This window comes from Astatotilapia calliptera, chromosome 1 (assembly GCF_964374335.1).
Source record: "Astatotilapia calliptera chromosome 1, fAstCal68.1, whole genome shotgun sequence".
Lineage (NCBI taxonomy): Eukaryota > Metazoa > Chordata > Actinopteri > Cichliformes > Cichlidae > Astatotilapia > Astatotilapia calliptera.
This window is the reverse complement of record NC_137422.1, coordinates 23,469,166-23,496,537: the sequence shown is the minus strand read 5'-3', so window position 1 is coordinate 23,496,537 and position 27,372 is coordinate 23,469,166. Positions and strand designations below refer to the sequence as shown.

At 38.3% G+C, this 27,372-nt stretch overlaps 1 protein-coding gene and 1 long non-coding RNA gene across 8 annotated transcripts in view; both read left to right on the top strand.

The window, feature by feature from the left end:
- Nucleotides 1-1,671: 1,671 nt before the first annotated feature.
- On the top strand, nucleotides 1,672-5,539 carry LOC113021788 (uncharacterized). Of its 2 annotated transcripts, XR_013906308.1 has the most exons (5): nucleotides 1,672-2,275; nucleotides 2,791-2,824; nucleotides 2,912-2,982; nucleotides 3,839-4,038; nucleotides 5,328-5,539. It is a non-coding gene; the product is annotated as an uncharacterized LOC113021788 (long non-coding RNA). The 2 variants fall into 2 exon arrangements; XR_003272364.2 differs by lacking the exon at nucleotides 5,328-5,539 and having other exon boundaries at nucleotides 1,722-2,275; nucleotides 3,839-5,288.
- A 7,337-nt stretch (nucleotides 5,540-12,876) lies between these two features.
- tcf12 (transcription factor 12) overlaps nucleotides 12,877-27,372 on the top strand; it is an 82,791-nt gene continuing 68,295 nt past the window's right edge. For all 6 annotated transcript variants that reach the window (XM_080298745.1, XM_080298739.1, XM_080298733.1 and 3 more), the window contains exons 1-4: nucleotides 12,877-13,068; nucleotides 13,858-13,946; nucleotides 14,174-14,246; nucleotides 25,845-25,936. In XM_080298745.1, the coding sequence (XP_080154871.1) occupies nucleotides 13,875-13,946; nucleotides 14,174-14,246; nucleotides 25,845-25,936 (237 nt within the window). In that variant the 5' untranslated portion in view covers nucleotides 12,877-13,068; nucleotides 13,858-13,874. The remainder of the gene's footprint in view (nucleotides 13,069-13,857; nucleotides 13,947-14,173; nucleotides 14,247-25,844; nucleotides 25,937-27,372) is intronic.

The window sequence follows — 27,372 nt, the reverse complement described above, 5'->3', positions numbered from 1 at the left end:
TCTGCTTCAAGGTTTGACATGTTGTGCATTTAAAAATGCTATTCTACATACTTTAGTTGTCAGTTTATTGACTTTGCAGCTCATGGTGCAGCTGCTGTGACGGGAAGGAGAGGAACAGTCACACTCGTATTTTCTCTAATTTATATGTTCAAAAGTTTACATACAAACTTAAATATATACACAAACTCCCTTAAATCTGTTAATAGGTGGTGCTGAAGGTTCTGCGTCTTTTATCTGGGCAAGGCCGAGACCTATTAACTTCTTGTTAGTGGCATTAGAAATAAGTGCATACAAACTTCTAATGACATCTGTAAGTGTATTTAACTGCAGGTTAATAACAAGCTGTCTTTAAAGCTGTTTTGTAATGGAAAAGTAATTATTCATCAAAATAATTCACAGAAACAAACAAGATTACCCGTTATTACCTGAAGAAACATTTTTTGACAAGCCCTGAATTACCTCTGAGTAATTAATGGTACATAGACTGCACCACACCTGCCATCTGCTCCTGCAGCTCTCACTGCAGTTGTTTCAGATCGTTAGATTAAAAACAGATCTGCTGATAGAATCAAGTGATGCATGATGCACACAGCATAATAAAGCATAAAATAACGCTCTGTTTATCAAGTCAAGTCAAGTCAAGAATTTCTTATCCACTGTGATCTCCATCTGCTCAAAACTGCAAATGATAAAATACAGTGATGACACAAAATGACACATGTCGACTCTTTGAGATATTACAGATCTTGTAGGTGCAGCAGGGAAAGCAAATGATCAATAAAACACCGCATTTTCCAATTTATAGCCAGTTACATCATTCTGAAACAGCTGCGCCGATCAGATCTTAGCCAACAGGCAGAGGCTGTCCAGACAGTTAGGTACTGAATACGGATACTTTGCATGACTCGCAGTTTATATTGTTACTTATTTATCTCACGCTGGGTCTAGATGCAGACCTTCTGTTCATGTACCGTCGGAAATAAGGCCTTTTAATGCTTTTCCCTTAAAGAAACTTTCTTCTGATTGGCTACCTCTTTCATCAGCAACTGGGAGGGGCTTCCGTGATCCTGACCATATTATGGTTATGCCTTCTGTGACGTTTTACAGAGCCAAGATTTGGGGAAACAACAACAACAACAAGAACAAAAAAAACGTCAGGATCTGAGTGTTTGGAACAGACTGAAGTGTTTGGCTCATAAGGATTACTCATACATGTACTGACCTCGTTATCTGAAACTACAGCCGTGTTTAATATTCATATCCACCATTGTGAGAATCCAGAAATGACAGAAATGACAGAAAACACAACTGTTCACATTTACATTTATATTCCTCTTATTTTTTAGCATTTATTTTAATTTAATGTAGACAATATCCACTGGGGATCATCAGTGCTAATCTCTTGTGTGTCACTTTTCAAATCAGGGGATGCAGATTTATCATCATGGCAGCAGATTCTACTCTCAGATCAAGGTCCTCATTTCAGTCTTTGCTCTCCCCTCACCACAGCTCAAGGGCCTTTTTCAGTTTCTCTCTGTAGCACTGTAAGCTGTCCTCTGATGACTTATACTGTAATTTGGCAGAGTATAAATAAAACTGAATTCTACGTACAATTAAATTTGCTCTGGCTCAGTTAAATCCATCTCCCACCTGTCCAGAATACAGAGCCCAGAGAATGAAAGTGTCTCTGATTATAATGAATAGAGTACGTAGTAAGTAAAACTACTGCAGCAGGGAAATGTCTGTGTTCATCTGTGATTAGTATATTAGTAGGGGCAAGGAAAAGGTTAATGATATAAATAACTGATCCATGTTGGTCTTCATTACAAACTTTACAAAAATTTTAAAGGTACACTGTGGAAAATCTTACTGCCAAATGTAAGGAGATTGCAAACAACTGAATTCTATTTTCTTACCCCTCCCGCAGAATCCTAGCATCACAGGATGAAAGATGTTTAAAAAACTGTTACGTGTCTGCAGACTGCCTGTTTTCTCCCTCTCCTTTTGCTAGCCATTTCCCAAGGTAGACTGCAGGCTGGTGTCATTTTGGGAATCTCCACCTAATTAGAGGGAGGAGGCTTTGAATGGACCAACTGGGAGTGAGGACACCCTTATAAAAGGAAACTCACCTGTGGCTAGAGGGGGCTCTTTTCTCCTTGGTTAGGGTTGCTTGGCACATGTGTTGAGCTGCTCTGGTGCATTTCTTTTGTTTGTCTAAAGTCTGGGGGACCCTGTACATTTCCTCATGTAGGCTGTTTTCTGTTAAACACACCAGGTAAGAACGTTGTTGCCACCCACGTAATGTTTGAGCTTATTTTGTAAGCTGAGGACTAAGACTTTTTTTTCTTCTTCGATGTTTTCTTGTTGTTTTTCTTTGGCATAACCTGATGGTCCCTTTCTCCCCCACATTGTTGTATGGCTGTAAGACTTTTTTTTTTTTTTTTGAGAAATTACCCATTAAACTTCATATCTGCTACAACACTTGCACTGACTTGTTAACTTAGCTTTCAAGCAGAAAGCAGGCAACTTCAGCATCGCTCTTAAAACTTTTTTCTCTGCAACCCTTGAATGTGGGAAGGGCTACTGTGCTGGTGTTTACTCTTATTTTGGTGGCGTTGTGTTGTTCCTTCTCGTTTTTACTCCTTTGGTGAAGGAGTACCAATATATTAAACGTACATATGAGTCTTCATATCTTGCCTCTGAAAATGCAGACCCAAAATAAAATTTGCTTCTACATCACAAAGAATCCTCCACCTTTGGTGTACTCCATGTATTTTTCTAACCACATAGGCTATGGGGAAGAGGCAACAAGAGAGAAGGAAAGGTAGGTATACGGAGGTGAGAGTAGGGTGTTTAAAATTAGCTAGCTGATATGATGGACAGGAGGAAGGCAGATATATTGTTTCTGCAGGAGACCAGGCGGAAGGGAAGCAAGGTGAAGAGTGTTGGGATGTGGACTTGACTGTTCTACCATGCTGTAAGGTAAAGTCACAGTCCTTGGGTTTTCTGTTATAAACTTTGAATTCTTGCTATTATTTCATATTCTGTTTGCTTGTTATTGTTTTTTTTCTTGTTTGCCACATTTTAAAAAGTTTAAGCTTTAGTGTCAGTTTCTGCTTATTTTCATGATTCTGCCTTAATGTTTTATTTTTTCTATCGTTGCTTTCTTAACCTTCCCCCTCCTGCATTCTCCATTTGGATCTGCAAACAACTAACCATTCTCTGGTGTAGAGGCTGGGTGGATGAGTACGTCAAAGGTGTTCTGGGGGTGAAGAGTGTCAGACAGGATCGTACAGAGTTAAAGATTTTAAGAGTTTTATTGTGAGTAACCAAGATGGACAGCATTAGAAATGAGTGTAGCAGAGGGACAGAGGTTTAAACATGTGCAGAGGAGGGATGGTGAAAATGTTGGACGGTGAAGATGGCGCTGCCAGGTAGGAGGAAAAGAGGAAGACCATAGAGAATGTTCATGGATGAAGGAGGACATGTAGAGGGTTGTTGTTGCAGAGGAGAAGGCAAAGGAGGGGTTAGATGGAGGCAGATAATTTACACTGGTGATGACCCGGCAGGAAAGACAAACAAGAACTAGAACTACTAACCTTCCAGAAGCAAATTACTTAGAAAAGGAAAAAGTAGCCCAACTTTTCCATTTCTGGATATTAAGGCAGCTGACTTTAAACTGTTAGACTGAGCCTAATACCATTATTAGAGCATTTCTATTGCATCTGTATATATTATCATTAATTTAGAGTGGAGGCAGTCAGAGTTTAAAGTACAGTTGTTGGGTTTTTTGTTTTGTTTTTATAAAGCAATTAAAAAGTTATTTTCTTTGTTTCAGGTGCAGGCATACCTCTTGAACTTCAAGAGAAGTTTTATCCTCCATGAAATGGAGGTCCAGATGTTCAGCCTATTTTAAGAAGTGTGTAAAGATGCCTCCAAAAAACAAGGAATGGAAAGAGTTGTAAGAAGGATGATTCCAGGAAACGTCTCCCAGAGGTGGCATTCATGGGCCTGTGGGTCACTCCATCCTAAATCAATGTGGGTCCCCAGTTTGCCTCAAAATTGAATGGTTCATAGTTTGGAAAAACATAGTCCTCTCTCTGAGGTTTTAGCTTCACTTTTCAAGATATATTCCTTTGAAAAAGCTTTTGTTGACCTACCTTCTTTCAATATTTTTCATTTTTGAGACCCACTGCCCAGGAGAACTCTGGTCTAAGAAGTCTAATTCAGGTTAAGTTTAAATGTAGCAGTTACAAGCATGGATATCAATCACATCACACACACACACACACACAGCAGCATTCATTGTAAGTCAGCATGCCAGTCACGTGATCCCTGCTTGCCTGTGGCATTAAGGTTAGGATTAGCATAGCACCATATAGACCCGACAACTTGGTCTTGCAAGACTACTCACGTGAAAAAAAGCTTTTAAACCCTTTTTCATTACTTAATTGTTCTGTTATATTTATTTTTGTGTATGAAAAATGTTACCGGAGTACTTATTAAGCTTTTAATGACTCTTAGTATATTTAAAGCTTAACCTGAATTATCAGGCTCATTCAGGGCAGTAGGTTAGAAAGGTATGTTTAATACAATTATTTTCTGAATGACAAATAGTGTAGGAAGTGAAACTGCTGGGGATTTACCTTACAGTGTGATGTGCCTTAAGGACTGGTGCAATAAAAACTATTAAAACAAATATTCCTTTATCCCCCTCCAATACTCATCTGGCTCTTTGGCTATAATGTCAGCTATGATGTCATCATGTTAAACGTCTTCCACAGCAGTTCACAAAACCTGCAAGATCGTTTAACAGCACTAATCACTGGAGGTATTTGGAGAATGCTTGCTGGTATTCAGCTCTCTCTGAACTTTTACACTATTAAACTTGACAAGGTAGAAATTCAAAAGTTGCTTAAATTAATATGAACTTTTCTGAAAGTGAATGAGTAGAATACGGGTGACAATCCTTAACTTCTTCATATATATTCATAAAAAATTTCTTTGAAAACTGACTTTTTCAGGGTCTGAAGTATTGATAACTGGTTTGCACCAATCATAGCACACAACACTTCTATTTTTATTTATTTATTTTACAATTTCTGAAGCCTCCAAATGCATTTATTTACCTTAGCATCCCACATGCACGTGCCACCTTCTGACTCAGATGTGTTCGGGTGTTCTTGCTCTCCCAAATAAGCAAGACAATATCAAAATAGACTTGAGAATTTTAAAGGGAATAGTTCAAGTGGGGAAATTATGAAATACCACCTTTCATCAAATTTGAGGTCGTGAATGAGCTTTAACCACTTTCTGCATCTCTTCAGGTCTGTTGTACAGAGTAGAAGACTTGCGTAGACCTCACAGCGCTGACCACTCTGTAGACCACATATTGGGATATTTGAGATAGGGGACAAGGAATAGAAATGCTGTGCAGGTTCAAATAAAGACGGAAAGATTCAACCTCATTAAACATGAAGCAAGGTGAGAGAGCACAAGGCATGACGGAAGAAGTAACAAAGGTCAGAGGAACACTCAGACAATACATACACACCAACCAGATTATTGGACAGATGGGAACACAGCTGAAACTAATTGGAGTAAAACAAGACAAAGGAAGAAGACTTAACACAGTGCACAAGAGACGAGGGGCAATCAAAATAAAACGGGGAGTAATCAAAACATGAGAACACCAAACATCAAGATGGAGACTTGGATGAAACCATGGAGACTGTACAGAGAGACCAGACAGAAACAGCGACATGAATGGGGAAACGGAAAGGGATCGCAAAAGATGACAAATAAATATTACATAACCAAGGCACATGGACTCGACTACAATATAACCTAGGAACATGAACTAGTGGATATGCAGAGGATGTAATAAATGCTAAAGGAAAAGAACAATCGTGAAAAACAAAAAACAAACTAAAACAGAAATCCATAACCCCTCATACTCAACACTCAAGTCAAAGACAATAATACTGTATAAACACATTCATTTCCATTATTTAGGAACTCGGCTCTTTCCCACTCTTTCCACTTCTACAGATTAAGTTGGTTTAACTAATAACTTTATTTATCCTTAACTAAGTTGGAAGTTAAAGACTTGAAGCCTAATAGTGTTTTTGTTTGCCTTTTAGTGTTGATAGCTGTATTCTCTTTCATTCTGATCAGATACCCACGATGATAACAAATCCTTTCCTCTGATCCTGCCAATTAGCTTGACACAAGCTTGTTCAGTGACTGTCTTCTGGCCTCAGTAAAGCTAGAAGGTTACTTTGTCTTCTCATGTGTGCCCTCGTGTTTTCAAAACCAACAAAATGGGGACAGCAGAGAACAGGGGTGGGGTTTTTCTGGCAGTAGCACATAGCAAAACAGTGACATCAGCCTCTAACATGCTTCTACGATGTGTTCAGATAAACAGGCATGCATTTGCCTCAGCTAGGTTAGATCATGTAGGAAGGAATTGGAGGGATGTGAAAATATTGTTTTGAGATGTTATGTTCTAAGTTGAAGGCATTGTATACGTTTTTGTTGTTCAAATTTAGATGATGAGGATGTAAACCTGAGGGGGTAGGGCTAAATAAGTATATACTTCTGCCTACTCCTTTTCAAACAACTGTATGGAATGATTTTATGAAACGTTGGTGAATGTATATGTTTGAAATAAAAAAGAACTGAACTGAAACCTTCCTTTGAGTTTTATTGTTACACTGACCTAACACTAGCAAGAGCCCTGTGATATATCGTACCCTCGTGTACATGCACTATGTGTTTAAGATGGCACAAAAATGCCATATGAGCACGTTTGCTCACAATGCCTGAAATATCTCTATAACGATAATGGTAAATTCTTTTAACTTATTTGATGTTTGCTTTAAATGGTTGCGACATATTTGAAATTAAAAACAAAACAATATTTTATCACCTTATCTTGTGAACCTTTCTCCTGTTGGGTGAGGTACTTAGGTTATAGGCGGTGACATCATAGCCTGGATGCCCTTAAATTATTTTAAGCTTTAATGAAAAGCAGGACTGAGGTCATGACCTAGTAGTGCTCAAAAATAACCTCGGTGTGAAAATAAACAGATTAATCCTGTATTAAGGTTTTTAGCAAATGAGGCATCTTTCTAAGGTCAAGTCCTTCTACTCTTATTGTAATTTTGAGAATGTTATACATGGTTTTATTGCAATTCCCCTTGACTACTGTAATGCCCTTTATGTTTGTGTGAGTTATGCTAACTTTCACTCCTCGAATTGGGTCAAAATGCTGCTGCTTGCCTGCTTACTAGAACCTGTAACTTGGAGCGTATCGCCCCTTTCCTGGCCTGCCTTCACTCTTGCCTTCAGGATTTTATTGCATGTTTTTAAAGCCTTCTGACCTCTCAACACCTTATGTTCATTAGATGTCTGTGAAGGTTCTCAGTCATCCAGGTCATCGTAGTCAAAGGAGCTTGCAAGGAAAGCGTCTGGACTTCTTTAAGTTGCTTGAAGACGTTTCACCTCTCATCCGAGAAGCTTCTTCAGTTCTAAGGTCAAATGGTGGAGAGTCCCAGATATAAACCTAGTGGGAGTAACCCCCCACAGAGGGACAAAAGGACCCCCTGATGATCCTCTAATCGCCTGAGCCAAGGTGTGAAACTGGGTTTATATCTGGGACTCTCCACCATTTGACCTTAGAACTGAAGAAGCTTCTCAGATGAGAGGTGAAACTTCTTCAAGCAACTTAAAGAAGTCCAGACGCTTTCCTTCCAAGCTCCTTTGACTATGTTCATTAGAGGTCACTGACATCTGCTAACCAGTAACTCCCCTCTGTCCTGAAGACTAGACTGAAGAATCGAAGGGACTGAACTTTCTCAGGACGAGCCCTGTAAACTGTGGATTGAGTTCCACTTCCCCCTTCTTGCAGATTTGTAAAGTACGCCTCAGTTTCATTGCTTGGCTTGAACCCTGAGCGAGAGTTGTAGATATTTAGGCTTTTAGCTATGTTTATTATTGTGTGGCTGCTCTCAAAACTGTGATTCTTTGCCTTCAATAAACAAAGAATAATAATTTGTTTATTTATGTAAATAGTTAATCATTAAGAAAAATATCCTTGGTATAAACCGAATGTGCACCAATCAAGTACATTTTACTTGCCCGGTTAAAATGTAACACTTTACATTTTAACAAAATGACAGCATTTCAGACATTTTATTTTTTGATTGTTATTGTATCTGTGCATGCGTCTGTGGTGTCTGTGTTAAAGTACAGCACTTTGGTAAATGTTGTTTTAAATGTGCTTTATAAATAAAATTGTATTGGAAGTTCAGGGTGATCTGTGTTTGTCCAACAGGTGGCAGCCTGCAATTAATAATGTAAGGTAGGAGCGCTCTCAGTGGATCCTCAATGAGAAAACATGTTTTTAACTCATGTTTTTAACTCATGTTTTCTAGACATTTTGGTTTTACTTCAATATACATTTATATTCAAATAAAGTTTTTTTTTTTTCAACAAGTTGATAATTTAGCCCTGCAGTTTCCATCATTAAGTAGGTTCAGCGGTGTTTCAGGTGGTAATAAATCATATGAGGCACTATGTTCAGTTACACAATGTGGAAATCATCTCTCGTCTACAATCTTCTGAGTTCATTGTGCTCTGTTTGCTTGGATCCTTTATGTCCAATTGCTGAGTAGAAAATGAATGGCAGTGAAGCAGGTGACTGACACAGTGTGGATGTTCTCAAATTAATTCAGGGGGGCTTCATAAAAAAACTCAGCCCTGTACCCGTGTAATGATCAGCAGCCTGTGCCAGATGTAACAAATGGTTCACTTGGTCTAAACATGTAATGACTTGACATATTTTTGTTAATTAGCTTGTAATACGTGTGTTTAATAAGAATAATAACTGCCCTGCTGTCACATCAGTGACTGTGTTTTATCATTTTAAGATCGTTGTGTCGCAGGCTTTACATTCATATTGCGGTTTGTCAAAATCTGTCTCAGAGTGAGAGACGAGGGAATCCACGGTACAGGTTTAGTGCTGATTAGAAATGAGCAAAAATACGGGTCTTTCTCTTTATCAAAGCGATCCAGTGAACACGGGGGTCAGCTTGTTGTCGGCCACTTGTCAGCGAGTGATGAAGAATGTGAAGCCTCTAATATTTATCATTACACTGCACCCCATAAGTCACCCTGTCTAAGCTGGTGCCAGATGTGACTTCAGAATAAATGTGCAGCCTTCACCAGTGTTCACATGCAGCAGTATTGAGATGTTTTTGTTTGCTGGGATGCACCCTTAAACAGTTCAGCGCAAATGTTTTAGGCACCACGACTAAAATGAGGCTGATTTGACAGAAAAAATGAAGACCTCGAGCCTGCACCTGCACACATTCTTTCCAAAACTTCATTGACATTTTCTTTGAGTTTAGGACTAGACTTAATCTATATCTGGGAAACTGGCTGTCAGCATCTTAATCTTAGCTTAACTTTATGATGTTGGGATCAGGGCTCTACAGGAGCCATGACATCTGTTCCATTGCTCTTCTTTTCCCTGATGGTAGCTCTCTACGCTCTACAATCTAAAAAAACTTGTGCATGCTATTGCAGCTGCAATGTTATGACCTAATCTAAAGCAGTACTGCTCAGATGATGCACTAAAACTTACATATTTACATTGTATGCGCTACGGTGCATCACGTGTGCTATATAGAAAAAACACACCTATGTGTGTGGCTTTTAAATGAGCTTGCTTTGGAGGTCGACTGCTTCTCTCCTTCCCACACATTTAAAACCTCTTATAAGAATGAGTAGAAATTAGAAACCCACAGCACCAACACTGAGCTTTTATGTGTCACAGCAAGTCATGCCGCACACGACCACTCACATCTCTCAAAGAAAAGAAGCAGCCAGATTACTGTCTAAAGAGAAGTTTGTATCTCTGTTTTTATTTCCCTAGAACAAATAAACAGTCTTAAAACTTAAATTATAAACACTGATATAAAGACTAGATATTAATTTTAATTTGCAACACAAGATATCAGTGCGGAATGTAGCCAAAGGGAGTCTGCACAATCACAGCAAGAAAGGAATAAACATTTGTCCTCCCATATCCTGGTGGGCCTCCTTTCCCAGCCTCTCATGTCTATTTAGTTTTTTACATGAATCAGTGAGAACAGTGCCAGAAGTGTGTGGGTGGTTCTGGGACAAAGTTTACTGAAGCTGAAGTTTAGGTGGAACAGGCCCCATTCAATAAAACATCTGGATAAGATGGGAGGGGAAAGCCCTGGTGATGCACACCCCTCTTTGCTCCTCATGAGGTTCACACATGGCTTTTATGACACCTCGTTCCGTTGGTGATTTGTAGCTGTTTACATACTGCTTTTAAGTTTACGGTTTGCGAGATGAAGTGCTTAAACTTTAAAAACTAATGTTGAGTTGGGAGATTTTGTTCTTGTTTAGGCAACTAGGAGCATGTCTCTTGTAGAGCTTTGATTCTGGCTGAATGAGACAGATTTAGGTACACCACACGCAGGGGCGAGTGTGGGATCTCACCCTTGCACGGCTTTGCACTCTATGAAAATTCTGTTGCAAACTTGTTCCCTTTTCAGTCATAACAGTTTCAATCAACCGTGAACACCCACACCTAACTGCCTTCTCACTCAAACTCAACCTGTCAAACAGAAACAATGCTAACTCTTGATTTAAGCATCTGCTCTTTGAGTTCAGGTTAAAGAGGTGCTAATTTTGTGTTAAAGGACCAGTGTGTAGGATTCAGTGGCCTCAGTCAATCAGTTAAAGACCCACCGCTTTCCCAAGTGTGACGGAGAATCGGTGCCCATCAGGTCCCACTTACAAAATTATCTCAGAGTTTAAGCTCAATTGCCTATCCAACTGGAAACATCTAGAAGAGACCAGATCTGTGTTTTGTACTTGTTTTCTCTTGTAGCCTGCCCCAGTTTTGTTTCACTTTGTTTTTTATTTTGAGGATTGCTGCTCTTTCTTGTTCTAAATAATATATATGATCATTCATTTGTGAAAATTTGCTGCAAATTCAACATGAAAACACAAACAGCCCTGATTGGAGTGTGCTACCATCAAGTGATTGGAGAAGTAATCAGCAAGCCCAAGCATGAAGATGAACAATGCCGGCCCACCTCATATGTGGACATAGCCACCAAGATGGTTGGTAAAGTCCAACCACGAAGACTTGTGTTGAGTATACCCTACATACCCTGGATAATTCTCCTTTCTAATTGTTAGAATGACCACCATTTACAAAACTGACTTCATGTTTTGTTCACTGTGATCTGAAACTGTGACTAAGCCCGTAAACTCATTAGGAAAAGGCTTTCAGAGGTCATAGAGCAAGAAACTCTGGGGCCGTTTTCGCCCTGACTTCTACACAAACTGAAGTCATGTTGCAACAACAGGAGTCGCTCCCTGCTGTCCATTAAAAGGAAAGGTCTAAGGAACTGTCACAAAGTCCCAGACTGTTGTTCAGAACAGGTCTGCTAGATTTTTACATCATGATGATCATTGGAAAAGAATTCACAGGAACACGGCTAATATTACTGTTATTGGTTATGTGTCATTAGCGTGGAATTATTTCCTTTAATGTAGCAGCCACATTTGTTTTAAAAGTAATGTATGTTTTCCAAACTTCTACTAAAAGTTATTCCAGTGAAATATTTTTTAAATCATTTCAGACATATAGAATACACACAAATTTTAAGGAGTAATACTTTTATGAAAATGTTCTGCTTTGGCATAATTAGGTTACATAAAGAACATTTTAAACAACAATTGTAACAGTTTTCAGAAATCAAACAAAAGTCAACATCTACTCTCTCTCTTGGAAAGAACTGAATCTCACACACACACACACACACACACACACACACACACACACACACACACACACACACACACACACACACACACACACACACACACACACACACACACCTTTTGATCCGCTTATTAAATCTGTGAAAGAAAAGCAGACCCAAGAGTAATTCACGAAATGCAGATACCTTTATCTAATTGCATTAACAAAACATAAATCTGCCTCTTAACTGAGAAATAAAGGAGTGAAGTCCCCGAAAACATCTATAAAAATGAGAACTTGATTAAAGCAGAAATTTTGAGGTGAAACCTCTGCAGTCCTGCTCTTTGAATAAAGTGACTTTAAAACAGGGGCATACTTTACTTAGAAACTAAAGATTGGGGTAAACAGATTTTAAATAAAAGTATCATTTACCACACAACGCAGATAATACAGGATCCACTCTGCTGCTGATTTACTTTAATCACTGGTTTAGACTGTCTTACAAATTTATAACAAATAAAATGACCATATCTTACATGCAGTGAACATGAAGGTTGTTTTTTTTTAATCTGGAAGTGTGGGATGCTCTAGTATGTACTACGTTTATGCAGGAAAGATAAAGATAAAAGGTTCAGGTTCAGGTTATTTGTACCCAGTAGGTACAGTTGATTTGCAGTAGGTAAGCCATCCATCCTTAAAGGTAAATTTTCAAACAAGCAGAGACAACAGACAGTGATTAAACTGGATACAACATAACGAGGGAGTATATAAATAATTTCCCCCAGGGATCAATAAAGTATTCTGATTCTGATATGGCAATTATGGCTAATCTTTAATAAAAACCTATTTAAACTGGGAAATCAGACTCCCATCATTTCATTGCCCTTATTTCTGAATTTTACTCCACAGTCTGCTAAAACTCGCATTAGCAGTCAGTGATAATAACGCACAGATAAACCTGTCGTGCATCAGCGCGACCCAGGACAGCAGCTCGCGCTGACTCCCGCAGCATCTCCCCCTGTGTGGGACCATCATGTCACTGAGCTCGGCGGAGGGATACAGTAACCAATGTCATCGTGGTGCTGAGGCTTTTGCAAAGCAAAAATGTCTGCCTAAGGGAAACTCGTAACTGATATATATAGAGGATATTCCCCCAGTAATTGCTGTTTAAACCCACATTTCGCTGTTCTGAGGCGTCTTTTCAGAAAACGACTCTTCACCAGATCACCCTAGTCGGGATTTTAATCGGAAAACAGGTAAAATATCAGAAGGAGTTTGCCAAAAAGCTTTCGGACCCGTGAAAGAAGTTGGGAGTTGAGAAAGACCATCACTGCGTTTTGTATTCCGGAGCTGGAAATTGAGATTATCATTTACAGTATTTGTTTATCTGTGTTGCCTGTCTTGAAGTGGTCTGTAATTTACGTTTCGGTCTATCGGAGGGCATTGTCTTCTCCGTACTGCTGTCTACACGGACTAAAAACGCTGCAGCTGCCTGCAGCTCGCTAGCTATTTTCAACCCATATGAACTAGGGACTGCAGCTAGTGTTAGCCGCTTAGCTAAGCGACGTTAGGTGCCTCCGCGAACAGTAGGCGATAACCATCGTTATACGTGGAAAATAAGCCGCACAGACCACTGACATTAACACGGTTAGTGACAGCCCGGGCAGAGGGTCGTTTAAACGTCTCGGAGTGATAACAGAGGCACGTTGACGGCGCTCTAACGCGATGCTGCAGGTCCTGGCTTTAACAAGCAGAGCCATCCATTCAGAGCGCTCCTACTAACGGTCTCATCTCTCTTAATCAGCGCAGTGAGAGAAAACAAGTAAAGAGAAACATTTCTGCACACTTTCATCAGTGATTATACGCCCGTTCTGTCCGTGTTTGCCACATGAAGGTTAAAGCCATAGTCAACTTTACTTCACAGTGATGGTCTTTATTCTTCATCCATAACAAATACCTCCCGCGGCAGTCATTTCATGTGGTACTAGTCCCCTCTGCTCAATAAACCAGCAAAGATGTAATCTGATGGACTTTGTCTTCTCCAGCTTTCTAGATCGCCAGGATGAACCCCCAGCAGCGGATTGCCGCTCTCGGAACTGACAAGGAACTAAGTGACCTGCTGGACTTTAGTGCGGTAGGTTGGGTTTTTTTTTAAACGCTTTGCCATGCAGCTCCAAGACATGTGATGATTAAACAGGCTTAATAATGACTAATTGATCAATTCCTGTTAGTATGTCGAGTAGTATGATTTCACAGGCTAACCTTGATTTAGTGTCATGGCACTGGATTATGTGAATGGTTGCTTTTGCACATCTGACTTGCTCTAATTGTAGGTATGCATTTCTGTGTTTCTCCTTTCAGATGTTCTCTCCACCTGTAAGCGGAGGGAAAAATAGGCCTACCACACTTGGAAGCAGTCAGTTCAGTGCATCAGGTAGGACCTGGTCCCAAAGACCTCTCTGTAAACCCTCTGATACGTAGTCTCTCTTTATCCCTGCTCGCATGACTCATAATTCTGCACTTGAAGATCGGTTGTTTACCTGATTCTGATTTGTTTGAGTTCTGTTTGGACTTATTTATATAAATGGAGACTGGAAGAAAACTGTCTTAGTTTTCAGCATTGCATGTGATTCTTCTCTCTCCTCTGTGTGTGTGTGCTTTTCACATCTGGTGCTTGAAACATGAGCCCTCCACCTGGAATTGTAGTGCAGTGCTGTAGTAAAGATGTAGAACAAAGCTTGGTTTAGGACACAGACGGGTGTAAATGTTTTATTGATCTAATGTGAGTGTTATTCATTTTTTCATCGCATTGTCAGATGCTTTAATTAGGCAGTTCTTTTGTCAGCTTGTGGTTAAGGATTCGCTGTAAGGTTTCCTTCAGGAAAATGCTGTTAATATCCCTAGTGGGATTGTGTGACATTTTCTTATTGAGCAAGATTACAGGAGCATATTGATGATGCCCCTCAAATATACGCATACATTTAAGTGTGTTTTCCATGAATTTCTGGTCTCTTTGGGTTAGGGTTAGGAGGTGGTTTGGTCGTAATAACTAGCGTTAAGCTTTTCTGCTTCTGGATCGCTTCCTATATCTATAAACGCTACAGGACATGAATCCGAAGCACATCTATTGTCTGATGTGCCACTAGAGAAAGTCAACAATCGAGCTTTATGTATTGTGAAAGCATGTCTTGTGTGCATCCACAAAGCCTCGTTGTCATCGGTTATCTGCGAAACGAAAGACACACACTGAGGAGAAATGACAAAGAAACAAGAACAGAGCTGTCACACATGAACTGCGGGGCTGACTTTTATAATACCTAATCATTCAAGTAACGATGATGCTGTGTGTGTGTGTGTGTGTGTGTGTGTGTGTGTGTGTGTGTGTGTGTGTGTGTGTGTGTGGTCTCTTCAGTAAAACAAATGGCAAGAAATTCTAGTGAAATTGCTCTGAGAATTTTCAAATAGTCGCACCTTTCTGGTAAGCTTCCCACGCATATGTTCATGTAATGTAATAATAACACAAAGTTTCACATTGACAACAGCGTTGTCAATATTTTTGAAGGTTTTCATGTGACAGTGTTTTAGGTATACCTTTATAAAAAATAATAAATCTGAGCATGCCGCCACCACTACTATCTGCTCCCTGAGAAGTCAGAGCCGATTTGAAACAAGTTCCAGGAGTGCCAGACAGGAAATGTATTGCAGAGCTTTTTCACTTGATTGTGTCAGATTACACAGGTGGAAACCTCAGTGAATGTTTCTCTAATTGTGGATGTTTTCAGCAGCCGGGTTGTTTTGTCATTGCTGCAGCAAGCTGATGACAAAAAATGAAACAGGTTTCTTTAATGTTGATTTATCTGCAAAACAAGCATTTTTACTAGGATGACTAAACATTGGTGTTGTCCATGCAGTGCACTGTAAGGCATAACTATGTGCTGTTGTGGTTTATTGTAGGAAGGTGCTCTTAAATACACTGTGGCCAGCCTGGTGCTTTTTCTGTGGAGAATTGTAAGTTACAGCTCAAAGCTCATTGGCACCGGTGTGTGTCTTCTGGTAACCAAGTTTTTTCTTCAAAACTGAACTAAGGCTACACCTGGGCTGTTGGTTAAAAACAAAAATGATAAAAATTATGTGGGCGTGACTGTGTAATTACAAGATGTTTTGTAGATTTTATTTGCAATTTGTAAATGTAATATTTTGTGAGAAACATACTATCTGCAGATATTTTTATTATTATGACATGAACTATGTTTAGAGCAGATTTAAAGAGCTCAGATTAGGTATTAATGTCTCCTTTTGCTTATTTCTATCTAAGTACAGATTTATAAATAGGCAGCTTTGTTTCAGTTCTTTTATTCCCCCTACAGTCTAGGTTTGACTGTTTGTGTTAGATAATTAAATAGTTTTTCCACACATAGTTTTAAATTGGAGCTATAATAACTCTAATTATTGTTTTATGGTAACACTTCAGATGTTTTTGTTCTTTAATTTGCAATACATCTTTGTTTGCTGTTAAATAACCGTGTTTGTTTCTAAAAATAAAATATTAGTTTGTAATGGGGGTAATTCCATGTCAGTTCTTCACCTCCGTTACACCTGACCGCATCTCAGATTCGCCTGAAAAAGAAATAAAAATCCAGGGGACAGATAAACTTCTTAAAAGGAATTATGCAAAACAAATCAGGTCCCTACAATCATTAGGTTTCTCAATATAAAGGTAGGGCTGGTGATGTGGCTCTGTGAATGTGGACTCGCTGGAGTGTGGCTCAGGTTATCTTAGATCGGTGGATTGAAGTCCTTAATATATTTGTTTGGCTGATCTCTGATAGCAGAATTGGAGAAACCATAACTTTGCAGGTAGGGGACTGATATTTCTTCACTGTGATATTTCTGAGGTATGACACCATATACTAAATCTAAATTAACTATTTTACAAAGAGCACCTTTCTGTTAATATTATACTCAAAATATGTCATGGTGGTTTTTTTTAATTGGATGAATTGAGATTGAATGATCCACTGTGTTTTTAAAAAAAAATATATCTATATAGATATATAACTTGATTGATAAATAATTAGATGTAGGACAGAGAGATTACACTCAAGTGTTTTTGAGTTGCATGATATTTCTACATCCATTTATGGTTTCGTGTCACAGGATATATTTTGCTGTAAGAGACACACTCTGGAAAGATTTCCATAGCTTTTTAGCTTTTCTGTTTTTTAGTTTCAAATTTTGTTAAGTCACATCTTAAATATTTCCTGTGGAACTTCAGCAAAATTCACTACTGAAACTATATCACGCTGCAGTATCATGGAGAAGATGAGCCACTAAAAGTGTCTTACATCTAAATAGCGAGAGGGAATTTATTGTCTGCTTTAGTATTTTGTGTTTTTGTAGCAAAAACTGCTCGTATGAGCTATACCACTTTTTTCCAACAAACAAGCATCCGCACAACTTTGACTCTGCAGTGGATTGTAATTTCAGGAGGCTAAATTTAGTTTGCATATGTATGCATGTATACGTTCTAATTTAAATATTCCAGCACTGACACCTATAGCGGGTAAATCCCTCTTCCCTTTAGCCTACAGCCAGAGCTCATGTCTCTCTGATCCTCAAGGTAGGGGAAGAAGCACCTACATAAGTGATTGTGAACTTAAGGCAAGTGAGTGTGCAGTCATGAGTGTGGAAATTGCAGGGAATGAGGGTTTGGATTATTGCATCTCAGCTGGGCATAGCCAGATAATTGAGGCAGAGTGGGACATGCAGGACCCTTCAAAAGTGTGTCAGAGAAAGATGGATTGGAAAAAATAGCCAAAGTGGCTCTAACGGAGATTCATCATTTCTCTCCTCCAGCTGTGTTGATGATGCAAATCTGATGAGGCCATTGACTCTTCAATGGAGTGGGGCTGCTGTGAAATGGGTAATTTTCATTTAGTGGGTATGTAGTGGTACATTTGTTGACTGTGACCAGCAGCTGTTGTAGGTTGGTTTGTCAGTCAGATGGATCCCAAAATGAAATGTCTCATTGCCGGTCGTAGCTACAAAGAGAGCGTCACTGCTGCTGCCTCACTTTGAGGTCAGTTTTGTGTGCAAAGCATCAGATTTGGTTATTAATTATCAGATTGATGTCACCTAACAAAAATAAATACTCTTGCCTGTAAAGTCAAGATGGTTTTCAATGATTTAGAAATGCATTACAGAGAAGATACCTGAAGGATGTAAGCATATGCCAGTTAAAATTGTTCAACCGTGTATGAAGGAACGATACCCTGCAGGGTGTCACCTCGCAGGAAGGCTCCTAGGTTTGAATACACTGGCTGGCTCAAGTCTCCCTGTGTGAGTTCATTTCATGTACCCTGGCTTTCTCCCGCAGCCCAAAGACATGTGTGTTGGGTGAAGTGGTGATTCTGAATTGGCTGTTTGTGTGAATATGAGTGTGATAATTAAACAGTTTTTCCACACATAGTTTTAAATTGGAACTATAATAACTCTAATTATTGTTTTATGGTAACACTACATCTTTTATTTGCTGTTAAATAACCGTGTTTGTTTCTAAAAATAAAATATTAGTTTGTAATGGGGGTAATTCCATGTCAGTTCTTCACCTCCGTTACACCTGACCGCATCTCAGATTCGCCTGAAAAAGAAATAAAAATCCAGGGGACAGATAAACTTCTTAAAAGGAATTATGCAAAACAAATCAGGTCCCTACTATCATTAGGTTTCTCAATATAAAGGTAAGGCTGGTGATGTGGCTCTGTGAATGTGGACTCGCTGGAGTGTGGCTCAGGTTATCTTAGATCGGTGGATGCTTGAAGTCCTTAATATATTTGTTTGGCTGATCTCTGATAGCAGAATTGGAGAAACCATAACTTGGTTGTCTGTCTTTTTGTGTTGGCCCTGTGATAGACAGACTTGCACCTCATGAATAGGCTCCAGCTCCTCTCATATCTAATATAGATGCCAAATAAGACATTTGCAGTGGTTAATATTTTTCTGGCCAAATGAATCAGGGCAGTGTGATGTAGAGCAGAAGTTCTAGAGAAAAGTAATCTTTCCCTGCGAGAAAGGGAGGAGTAAAGGCTGAATGTTATGAGGTGTAATCAAAATGTTCTGGAAACCAGATCATGAAAATCAAAAACCGTATCTGATTTGAGTTTACCCGATCTCTCCCTTTAAGATTATCTTCACGTGCATCTCTTGACCATTTTCAGCCCCACTTTTATTTTTCCTTCCTGCATGTCCCGCTATGACCACTTGCACTGTGTGCTCTGTGATTTCTGCACACACCCTTGAACTTGTGCAGAGAGCAATCCTAAACTTCTCTTTCAAACTGTGTCCATCTACAAATGAGCATGTTTCAGTTAAAGAATTGTCAGTGTCAATGAACAAAAGTGGCAAGTGAGGTCAGGAGCACATCCACGAGTGTGCCGTTTGTTTTTCTTGATAGTCACACGGTCGTGCATAAGAATTTCTTTTCCTCTGGGGTCAGTCTGAAGTTTCTGAGGGAGAACATTCAGAGCAAACAGCCTGAACTGTGCTTCATGCCTCTTGATCACACCTCATATTATCAACATTTCTGTCCCGATTAGATGCATCCCTAATTTTGGGCTAACAGGTCTTAATTTAAATTTGTTGAAATATAGTGTTTGAGATTGTCGATTATGTCAGGAAACAGCGTGTTTGAAATTCACTGTTTCTAGCTGTAATCATGGACATGTTTGTTTTGTAGCCAGTGTTTGTAGCTAGTGCAAAAGATTGTGGTAAATAAAAAGGTGTGGTGTAAGTGTAGCTTATATGGAGTAATGGAGGGTTGATGTTAACCCTGTGTATCCCTGTTGGAATCAGTTGGATTTGTCTGATTTCAGTTGCTATTTCACATTATTGTGATTTGCGTGAAAACATTTGGCACAGTCATAGTTTTGACTGGGCTGCTCTAAGATCATTTATACAAGAAACCATCAATTAGACATCAAGCCCAAAAACCTTCTCCCTGAGGGGCCCCATGTGTACTTGTGTATTGTGGAGTAGTGTCTTCATGGACAAGTCTGTGTGGTCACAAAAAAATTGGCAGGTATGTGGACGTCTGCACAGAGCCTCACATTCATCATCTTTGCGATGTAGAAATTTACGTTACTCGGACCTGTGTGAATCCTAGCATTACTCTAACAGACATGGAAACTATATCACGCTGCACCATTTGCCAGAAGTGAATACATCCCTTTGGAAAATAGATCTGATTATCAAATGATCCACAGCCCTCATTTACTGCATTAAAGGCCCCATGGTAGAAGCGTAATGAGCGTTAGTCAACCTTTTTATTACTGGGATAGTGGGATAATAGTGTTGCTCCAATGTACCTGGCCAGATCTTTGTCAGAACCTTGTCTGTCTCCTTTGGGCACTTATGGGAGATTCGTCTAGTCTCTAGTACCTTGTGTCTGGAGACAGGAAATAATGTTTCTAGCTAGTGTTTTGTTATATAGAAGATTTTATTACACACAAGTTCAGTGTACTTACCCCCCCAATAAGAAGCAAAACTGTACAAAGAAATAAAATATAACTCGACAAATACACAAACACAAGCCACAGGTCATCACAGTCCTTTTTGTGTGTTACTGTTTGCATCTCATTTACTGTGGTCGTCCGGCCCACTTTCATGCCACACACCTCATCTGAGTCAAACAGATTTATCTCGGCCTCATATAGACAAAGATTATACACCCAGTATTCATCAAGCTTCTTTTCATGTTCTTTTGCAAATTGTAATCCTGCAGTTTAGTACAGTTGTGTACTTCCATATAGTAGCTCCAACTCATTATTAGTTGGCCATCAGTTTTACTGCAGCCTTTTTCCATCTTGATTTAGATTTTTTTTTTCTGTTCCTCTGCCAACGCTCTTCATGTAACGCCATGATGCACACATGGAAATAGATATAGCCCAAGGGTCCAAAACTGAGAACCCAATATGAGAATGTATGAGAAAGTACATGCATAACTGTTTCAAACTTACTCTACAGCTCTTGAGGTTTCCCAAATGACTGGTAACACACACACACACACACACATACATACGTATATATATATATATATATATATATATATATATATATATATATATATATATATATATATATATATATGTATATGTATATGTATATATATATATATATATATATATATATATATATATATATATATATGTATATATATGTATATATGTATGTATACATATACACACATATATATATATATATGTATACGTTCTAAAAATAACCTGCGATATGTGAAATCCGTAAAGTAGCCAACTTAATTTTTTGACAATTATTATAGATTTTAAGGCTTAAGGCTATTATAGGTTTTTTTAAGGCTACACATTTTATACACTTTTCTCAGACAGGCATGAAAATTTTCACACTTTTCACCCATAGGAGCAATTTATGTATTATGGGCCCCATGTGTTATGCCTTTGATGGTGTATAAAAGTTTTGTCAGCATTGGTGCGTTTGTTGGGTAGAAAACTTACAAACATACAGTACAGCACTTCAGAGTCACACTGCTAGCGATCGAAGATTTATGTAAATTTGACAAGCTGAATGCATTCTGTACTGTACAGGAGACACGGTACGAGATTGATTGATTGCACTGCAAAAAAAAAAAAGCATGCAAAATTGCACAAAAAAATCCGCAAAACATATAGCGAGGGACCACTGTATACAAAATGTGTCACTGTCTTTGCCCATAGGAGCAATTTATGTATTATGGGCCCCATGTGTTATGTTAAGTGTATTTCAGATACTGCCAGGACCAAATGCTCTTTTTTGTAAAATAAATGCATAACATTTGGCGTGTGGTTGTGCTGCCAACTGTTTTCGAGTGATGGAAAGTATTCATTCTCCAAGTGAGTAAGATGATATAGATTCCTATCTCAGCAAATGTCACTAGTAGTGAAATTCTAAATACAAACTGTAATGCTTGGCTATTTTTTTCCTGCAGTTTGCTGAGCAGACACTTTCACAGCCTTGTTGAATTTTCTTGCATCAGTAATATTGAACTTAATGCTCAAATCTTTTCATTTGTACAAAAAGTGCACAAATAATTTTATTGGCTGGCTTTTAACTGAATCTAGGTTTGGTGCAAGCTGTTCATGAATGATGCCGTAGAGATGGTAAGAAAGGAGGAGTCAGCATGTTATTACAAACACAACCACTACAACCACACTGCTTGCTTTTTCACCCAGAGCCTTCTACTGAAAACATGTTGTTGATAATGGTTTGATGGACTACATACTGAATATTAGGGATGTTCCTACAAATTTGCTGGTCAATTAAGCTGGAGAACAAAAATCAGATGAGGTGGACAGGTCTTAAAGTCATAGAACAGAAAAAAAAAAAGAGCTCAGTCTAATGCAGGGACGTCAAAGTCATTGGACACTGCGGGCCACATAACGCCCACTTTGAGCTCAAGTCGGGTGGACCAGTTAAACTCCCCTTTCTATCAGTGTAAAGAACTTCTAGTCTAACATAGTGGAAAACACCCTGAGACACACTCGGAGACCAAACATTTCTTAAAAAAATGATGAATGTGAACCTGATTCTCCATGTTTCATTATGCTTACATTGCAGCCAGCCAGTGTATTTGTGTGTTTTCTTTATCCTCTTGTATCAGTGAGTAATCTCATTGTGGTGGCTGTCTGTGTACCGAGAAGAGAGGGAACCCTAGAGCCCTTTTGGAGATGGTAATCAGACAAGATGACAACCAGTGGCCCAGACTGCAAACACTGACCATTGTTACATTCACAGTGTAAAATGCCTCAGCTGGGCGACAGCATGTCACCATCGTGTCATCACACTACCAACACTAGTAGTTCAATTAGTAACACGAGTATCACGGCCTCAAATGTGGATGACAAAACCGACAAATCACAAAAGCGAGACAAATTAACTTTATAGTTTGCCCACTGAAGAAGAGGAAATGAATCTACTCCGTGCAAGCAGCAAAGCACCATGTCTGTCAGGATGAAACTTATTTGTTGCGCTGCTCACTGGTGCGTGATTTCTGGTTACAGAAATGTCACTGACTTTCGGGTAAAATGTATAATTAGACAAACAGGTTTCTGACTAAGAAGTTCTTGGCAGAATGGAGGCTGAAATTGTAGTATTGACACTAAAAATTAAAAAAAAAAATCTAACTGCAGTATCATTTCAGATTGGGTATTTTTTCCGTATCTTGTAATCATTGTTCCACATCCTCATCAATTTCCGATAACACCAAAGGGCTTTGTTTGTGATTATTAGCTTTAGTGACGCATAAAAAGTTCCATGTAAGCTGCACTGAACCTCATTAGGTGAAACTGAACATTATATGTAGGGCTGCAGAGCTGTATTTAGATGTTGGTGAATCAGAGGACCACCACCAAACACGTTTTGATCAGTGATTATAGGTTTGTTTTTAGCTGTGCATAATTAACTTTTGCTTTTTACTTGTTGTTTGTTAGTTTCACTTGGAAAAATTCAGCTTTTTTGATTATTAGACCAACTTTGCTGCATATCATCTGTTAAATTTGTTAAACCTGTTAAAGTGTAAAAAAAAAGTTTTTTTTGTTTGTTGTATTATTTTTTCTGAGCATACCCAATATTTATAAAATCTGATATTCTTTATTTGAAGTTGGAAATGAACAAATGGGATTGCATTTTACTGGGACAGATATTATTACAACAGGGACAATCAATAACTTCGAGAATATTGATGCTTTACCCGCGTTGCAGTTATGTTTTCTTTGTGGTGACTTTGGCTATTACAGGAGCACAATAATGTTCAATCGAGGCATCAAATATTTGTTACTGACTATATCACATAAATTAGATTGTAAAAATCAGATATTGTGTTTTTCAAGCTGTGCCAGATGCTCTAGCTTTGCAGATTGGTTGGCGTTATTGATTTTATTTGTTTATCAGTTTGAGTTTTGAAACATTCAGGTTTTCTTTAATTTAGAAAATGAGTTTTATCACGTTTCAGTGCTCAGCTGTTTAGCCTGCCATACATCGGATTACCAAGTTTCTGGTTGCTTTGTGGTACATGAGGAGAATTTGAAGGAAAAATATATTTATGTGTCACATTTAAAGATATCAGTTAGTCACTTTTCTCTTTGTTTTGTTGTAAAAATCACACTGCTGTCATGGCAGTCTGGGTGTTAATCAGACCAAAGGCTTGCACCTGTAATTAAATAGCATTTCCAACTTGTAAGCAAGACAAGAGTCTGTTTATGTGACCCACCCAGGTTATTAAGTTTTTCTTTTTGTTTTTTCTTTTTTGCTCATTTGTGGTCATTGTTATATCCAAAGCTGCTGGCTGAAGATGTTTTTTGGCGGACATTAAGTGTTGCAGCTCAGAACTAATTTCACTAATTACTGTCATCAGTAAATCTGTGAATTATTTTCCTCCAGATTTTTTTTCCTGAATAAAATATTAGAAAATGAACAGCATATGCAAATATCTTGTTTTGTTCAGACAACCACCCGAAACTCAGATATATTTCTTAATAATGAAAATTGAAAAAGGAAAAAAAAACCCACAGAAAACATTTCAAGCTGGAAAAGCCAGAATAAAAGAGAAGTGCATTTTTTTTTCATTATTATTATTGTGCTGTTGTCAAACTGGTAAACTTAATCACGTTGAGAAAATTAAAAAAAATATGGGTGGTAGATTTGTTTTGACAAAGAAATAGGTAGATATAGGAGTCATACTATATTATATATATTATATATTTTATATATAGTATATTATATATAATATAGGGCAGCACGATGGCACGGTGGTTAGCACTGTTGCCGCACAGCAAGAAGGTCCTGAGTTCAATTCCAACATCAGGCCGGGGTCTTTCTGTGTGGAGTTTGCATGTTCTCCCCGTGTTTGCGTGGGTTCTCTCCGGGTACTCCGGCTGTCTGTCCCTGTGTGTTGGCCCTGCGATAGACTGGCGACCTGTCCAGGGTGTACCCTGCCTCTCGTCCTATGACAGCTGGGATGGGCTCCAGCGCCCCCTGCGACCATGAAAAGGATAAACGGAAGCGAATGGATGGATGGATATATAGTATAATGTATTTAATTGTCAGATGTTATACTGTAATGTTAATGATTTAAACATTGCCATTGGAAAATGTGAAAAACAGTTACATTCGATATTTGCTGAGTAGGATATTATTGTTGTGAAATAAAAATTATACAATGCTTTTATAAGGTGTTGTAAGTGCATGAACGCTGCACATGGGTCATTTTAGTCCTGGTAGGTGGTTGCCAGGCAACATGATAGCATCATGTCACATGGATAAAAGTTATATCTGTGTGATGTACCTATGTGCCAAATTTGGTTCATTAGGTGTCAATCTTGTGGAAGGAATTCACAGGCAAACAGAGACAAAGAAATTTAATTTGTTATAGTACGATTAGTTGGATATATTATTAGTTCACACGTGAACTCTTTCCTTTATCTGTAAAACATATTCTAATGTAATCTAATTCATTATGGATTATAATAACTTTTATACCAAAAAAAAAGTTAGAAACGTAAATTGGACAAACACAGATTTATATAGATTGTTCTCGTGCTTGTCTTTTGCTACTTACAAAATAAATATTCCGTGCGGAAACACACAAACTCTTTACATAATTGAAATGTCTGAAAATTCCCAAAAACAAAAAAAATTTGCCAGCAAATCTGTAAGAAATCAAAGCCTTTAATGTTAAAAAAAGGTTCATATATTTTCCACACATTTCCAATGTTCTAGCCATGCCAGAACAGATGTGTAAGAAACATTTTTTTATAGTTAAAAAGATTACAAAAGCAAATATAAATATAAGGGTCATTATATACAGTGAGTTATAAACAGAAGATGTCGTGTTAAACACAACCACAGGGACACTAAATAAACCGGGGTTGTTTGAGTGAAGACACAGGTACATGTGGTACGGGTACACTGAACTGTGAGGGTAATCGTGACTTTCTGACTGAGTTGTGCTCTCTGTTTCTGACAGGTATGGATGAGCGGACCACCCAAGCATCTTGGACCCCAGGTGGCGAGTCCAGTCCTTCCTATGAGTCCAGTCCTTCTTATGAGTCCTCACGGGTAAGATGACCCACACGATAATGCTCCTGAGTGACCTTTCTGCTCCACAGCACATCGTTTAACACTTACTATAACAAAGACCTTATCCCAGCACCATTGTTGCTGTTGGACCTATGATAGACATGTATTTGTGTGACAGACGGGACCAGCAAAGGTTAGAAAACACTGGAATCTGGTGTTATTCTTGAGCTTCCTTTTAGTTTAAAAAATATTTCAGTTCAGGCTATATTTAAATGGTGCTTGTTATTCATTTCCACAATTAGGCAAGGTCTTTTTCAATAACATAATAAGACTTTTGATAAAGGGATTGATAAAATAATCCAATCCCTGTCAGAAAGTAGATGACTAAATTAAAGATATAAATGAAAGATTAAAAAAAATACCCTGTCACGATTTTGCAAAACTAAATCAGCAGTTTGAGTGTCTAATACTGAGAGTAGTGAAAATATCCGCATGTTAAATTAAATATGGGTTTGTTTCTCCTTTTGTTGGTTAATTGAACAAAATATACTTATTTTTAAATCATATAAAACAGAGAAATGCAGGCAAAATAATCTAATTTGAGAATGTAAAATGCCAAGGATTAATCTGTTACCAAAATAGTTGCAAGATTTTTATCTGTTGATCCACTGATTCAGTCAGAAAACTGAGCTTCAGAATAAGCAGGTGCTTTTTGCCGTACATTTAAAAACTTTACTCTCCATGAAAACAAGACAATATTATGTTTATTATGTTATAAGCTGCATTGCAGGAAAATATGGTTTGTGATCATCTCCGCAGGCCAATCAGCCTGTCTGTAAATGTAAATGTTTAATGTTAGTCCTTTTTTAAATCATGGCAAATGGTGGACTTTAAAATTAAAGGATCAACTTATTCATGGCTGCATATCCGAAGATATTTACAGAAAACAATATTTTTAGTTATTTTCTTCATTCTGTCCATAACTAATATCTGCTGATATCCAGCACTCTGCTACCCTGCACTATGCACAGTTAGTTCAGTACAATTTAGCCTATGATCTCAGGCCTGTGTGAAGTAGAAATGAGAAATTTGTTTAAATTTGTCACTTTAAGGAGTGTAAATTAACATGATATGTCATGGAATTAAAAAATTTTAAAGGTCATGTAGCTTTATTTGTGATGACCTAATCCACTGTAAATCGTATCTTCAAAATATTCTCAAGTGTAGTTCATTTGTAAAATAATGAACAAGATGTGTGCATGTTCATTTCCATGTGAAACTGTATCTCTTTGTTTAAGTGAGAACATCTCACTGTTTGTGTGAGCAAGTGTGAACAGCTCTTCCCGTTTGTTTGTCCCTCACACATTGGTTGTTCTAGATGCCCTGTATGAATTTCATTTAATGTCAATCTCCTGTCACTTTCTATTAGAATTCAGTTAAATGTCAGAGCCACTCGAGCTGCGTTACCTTGTTTA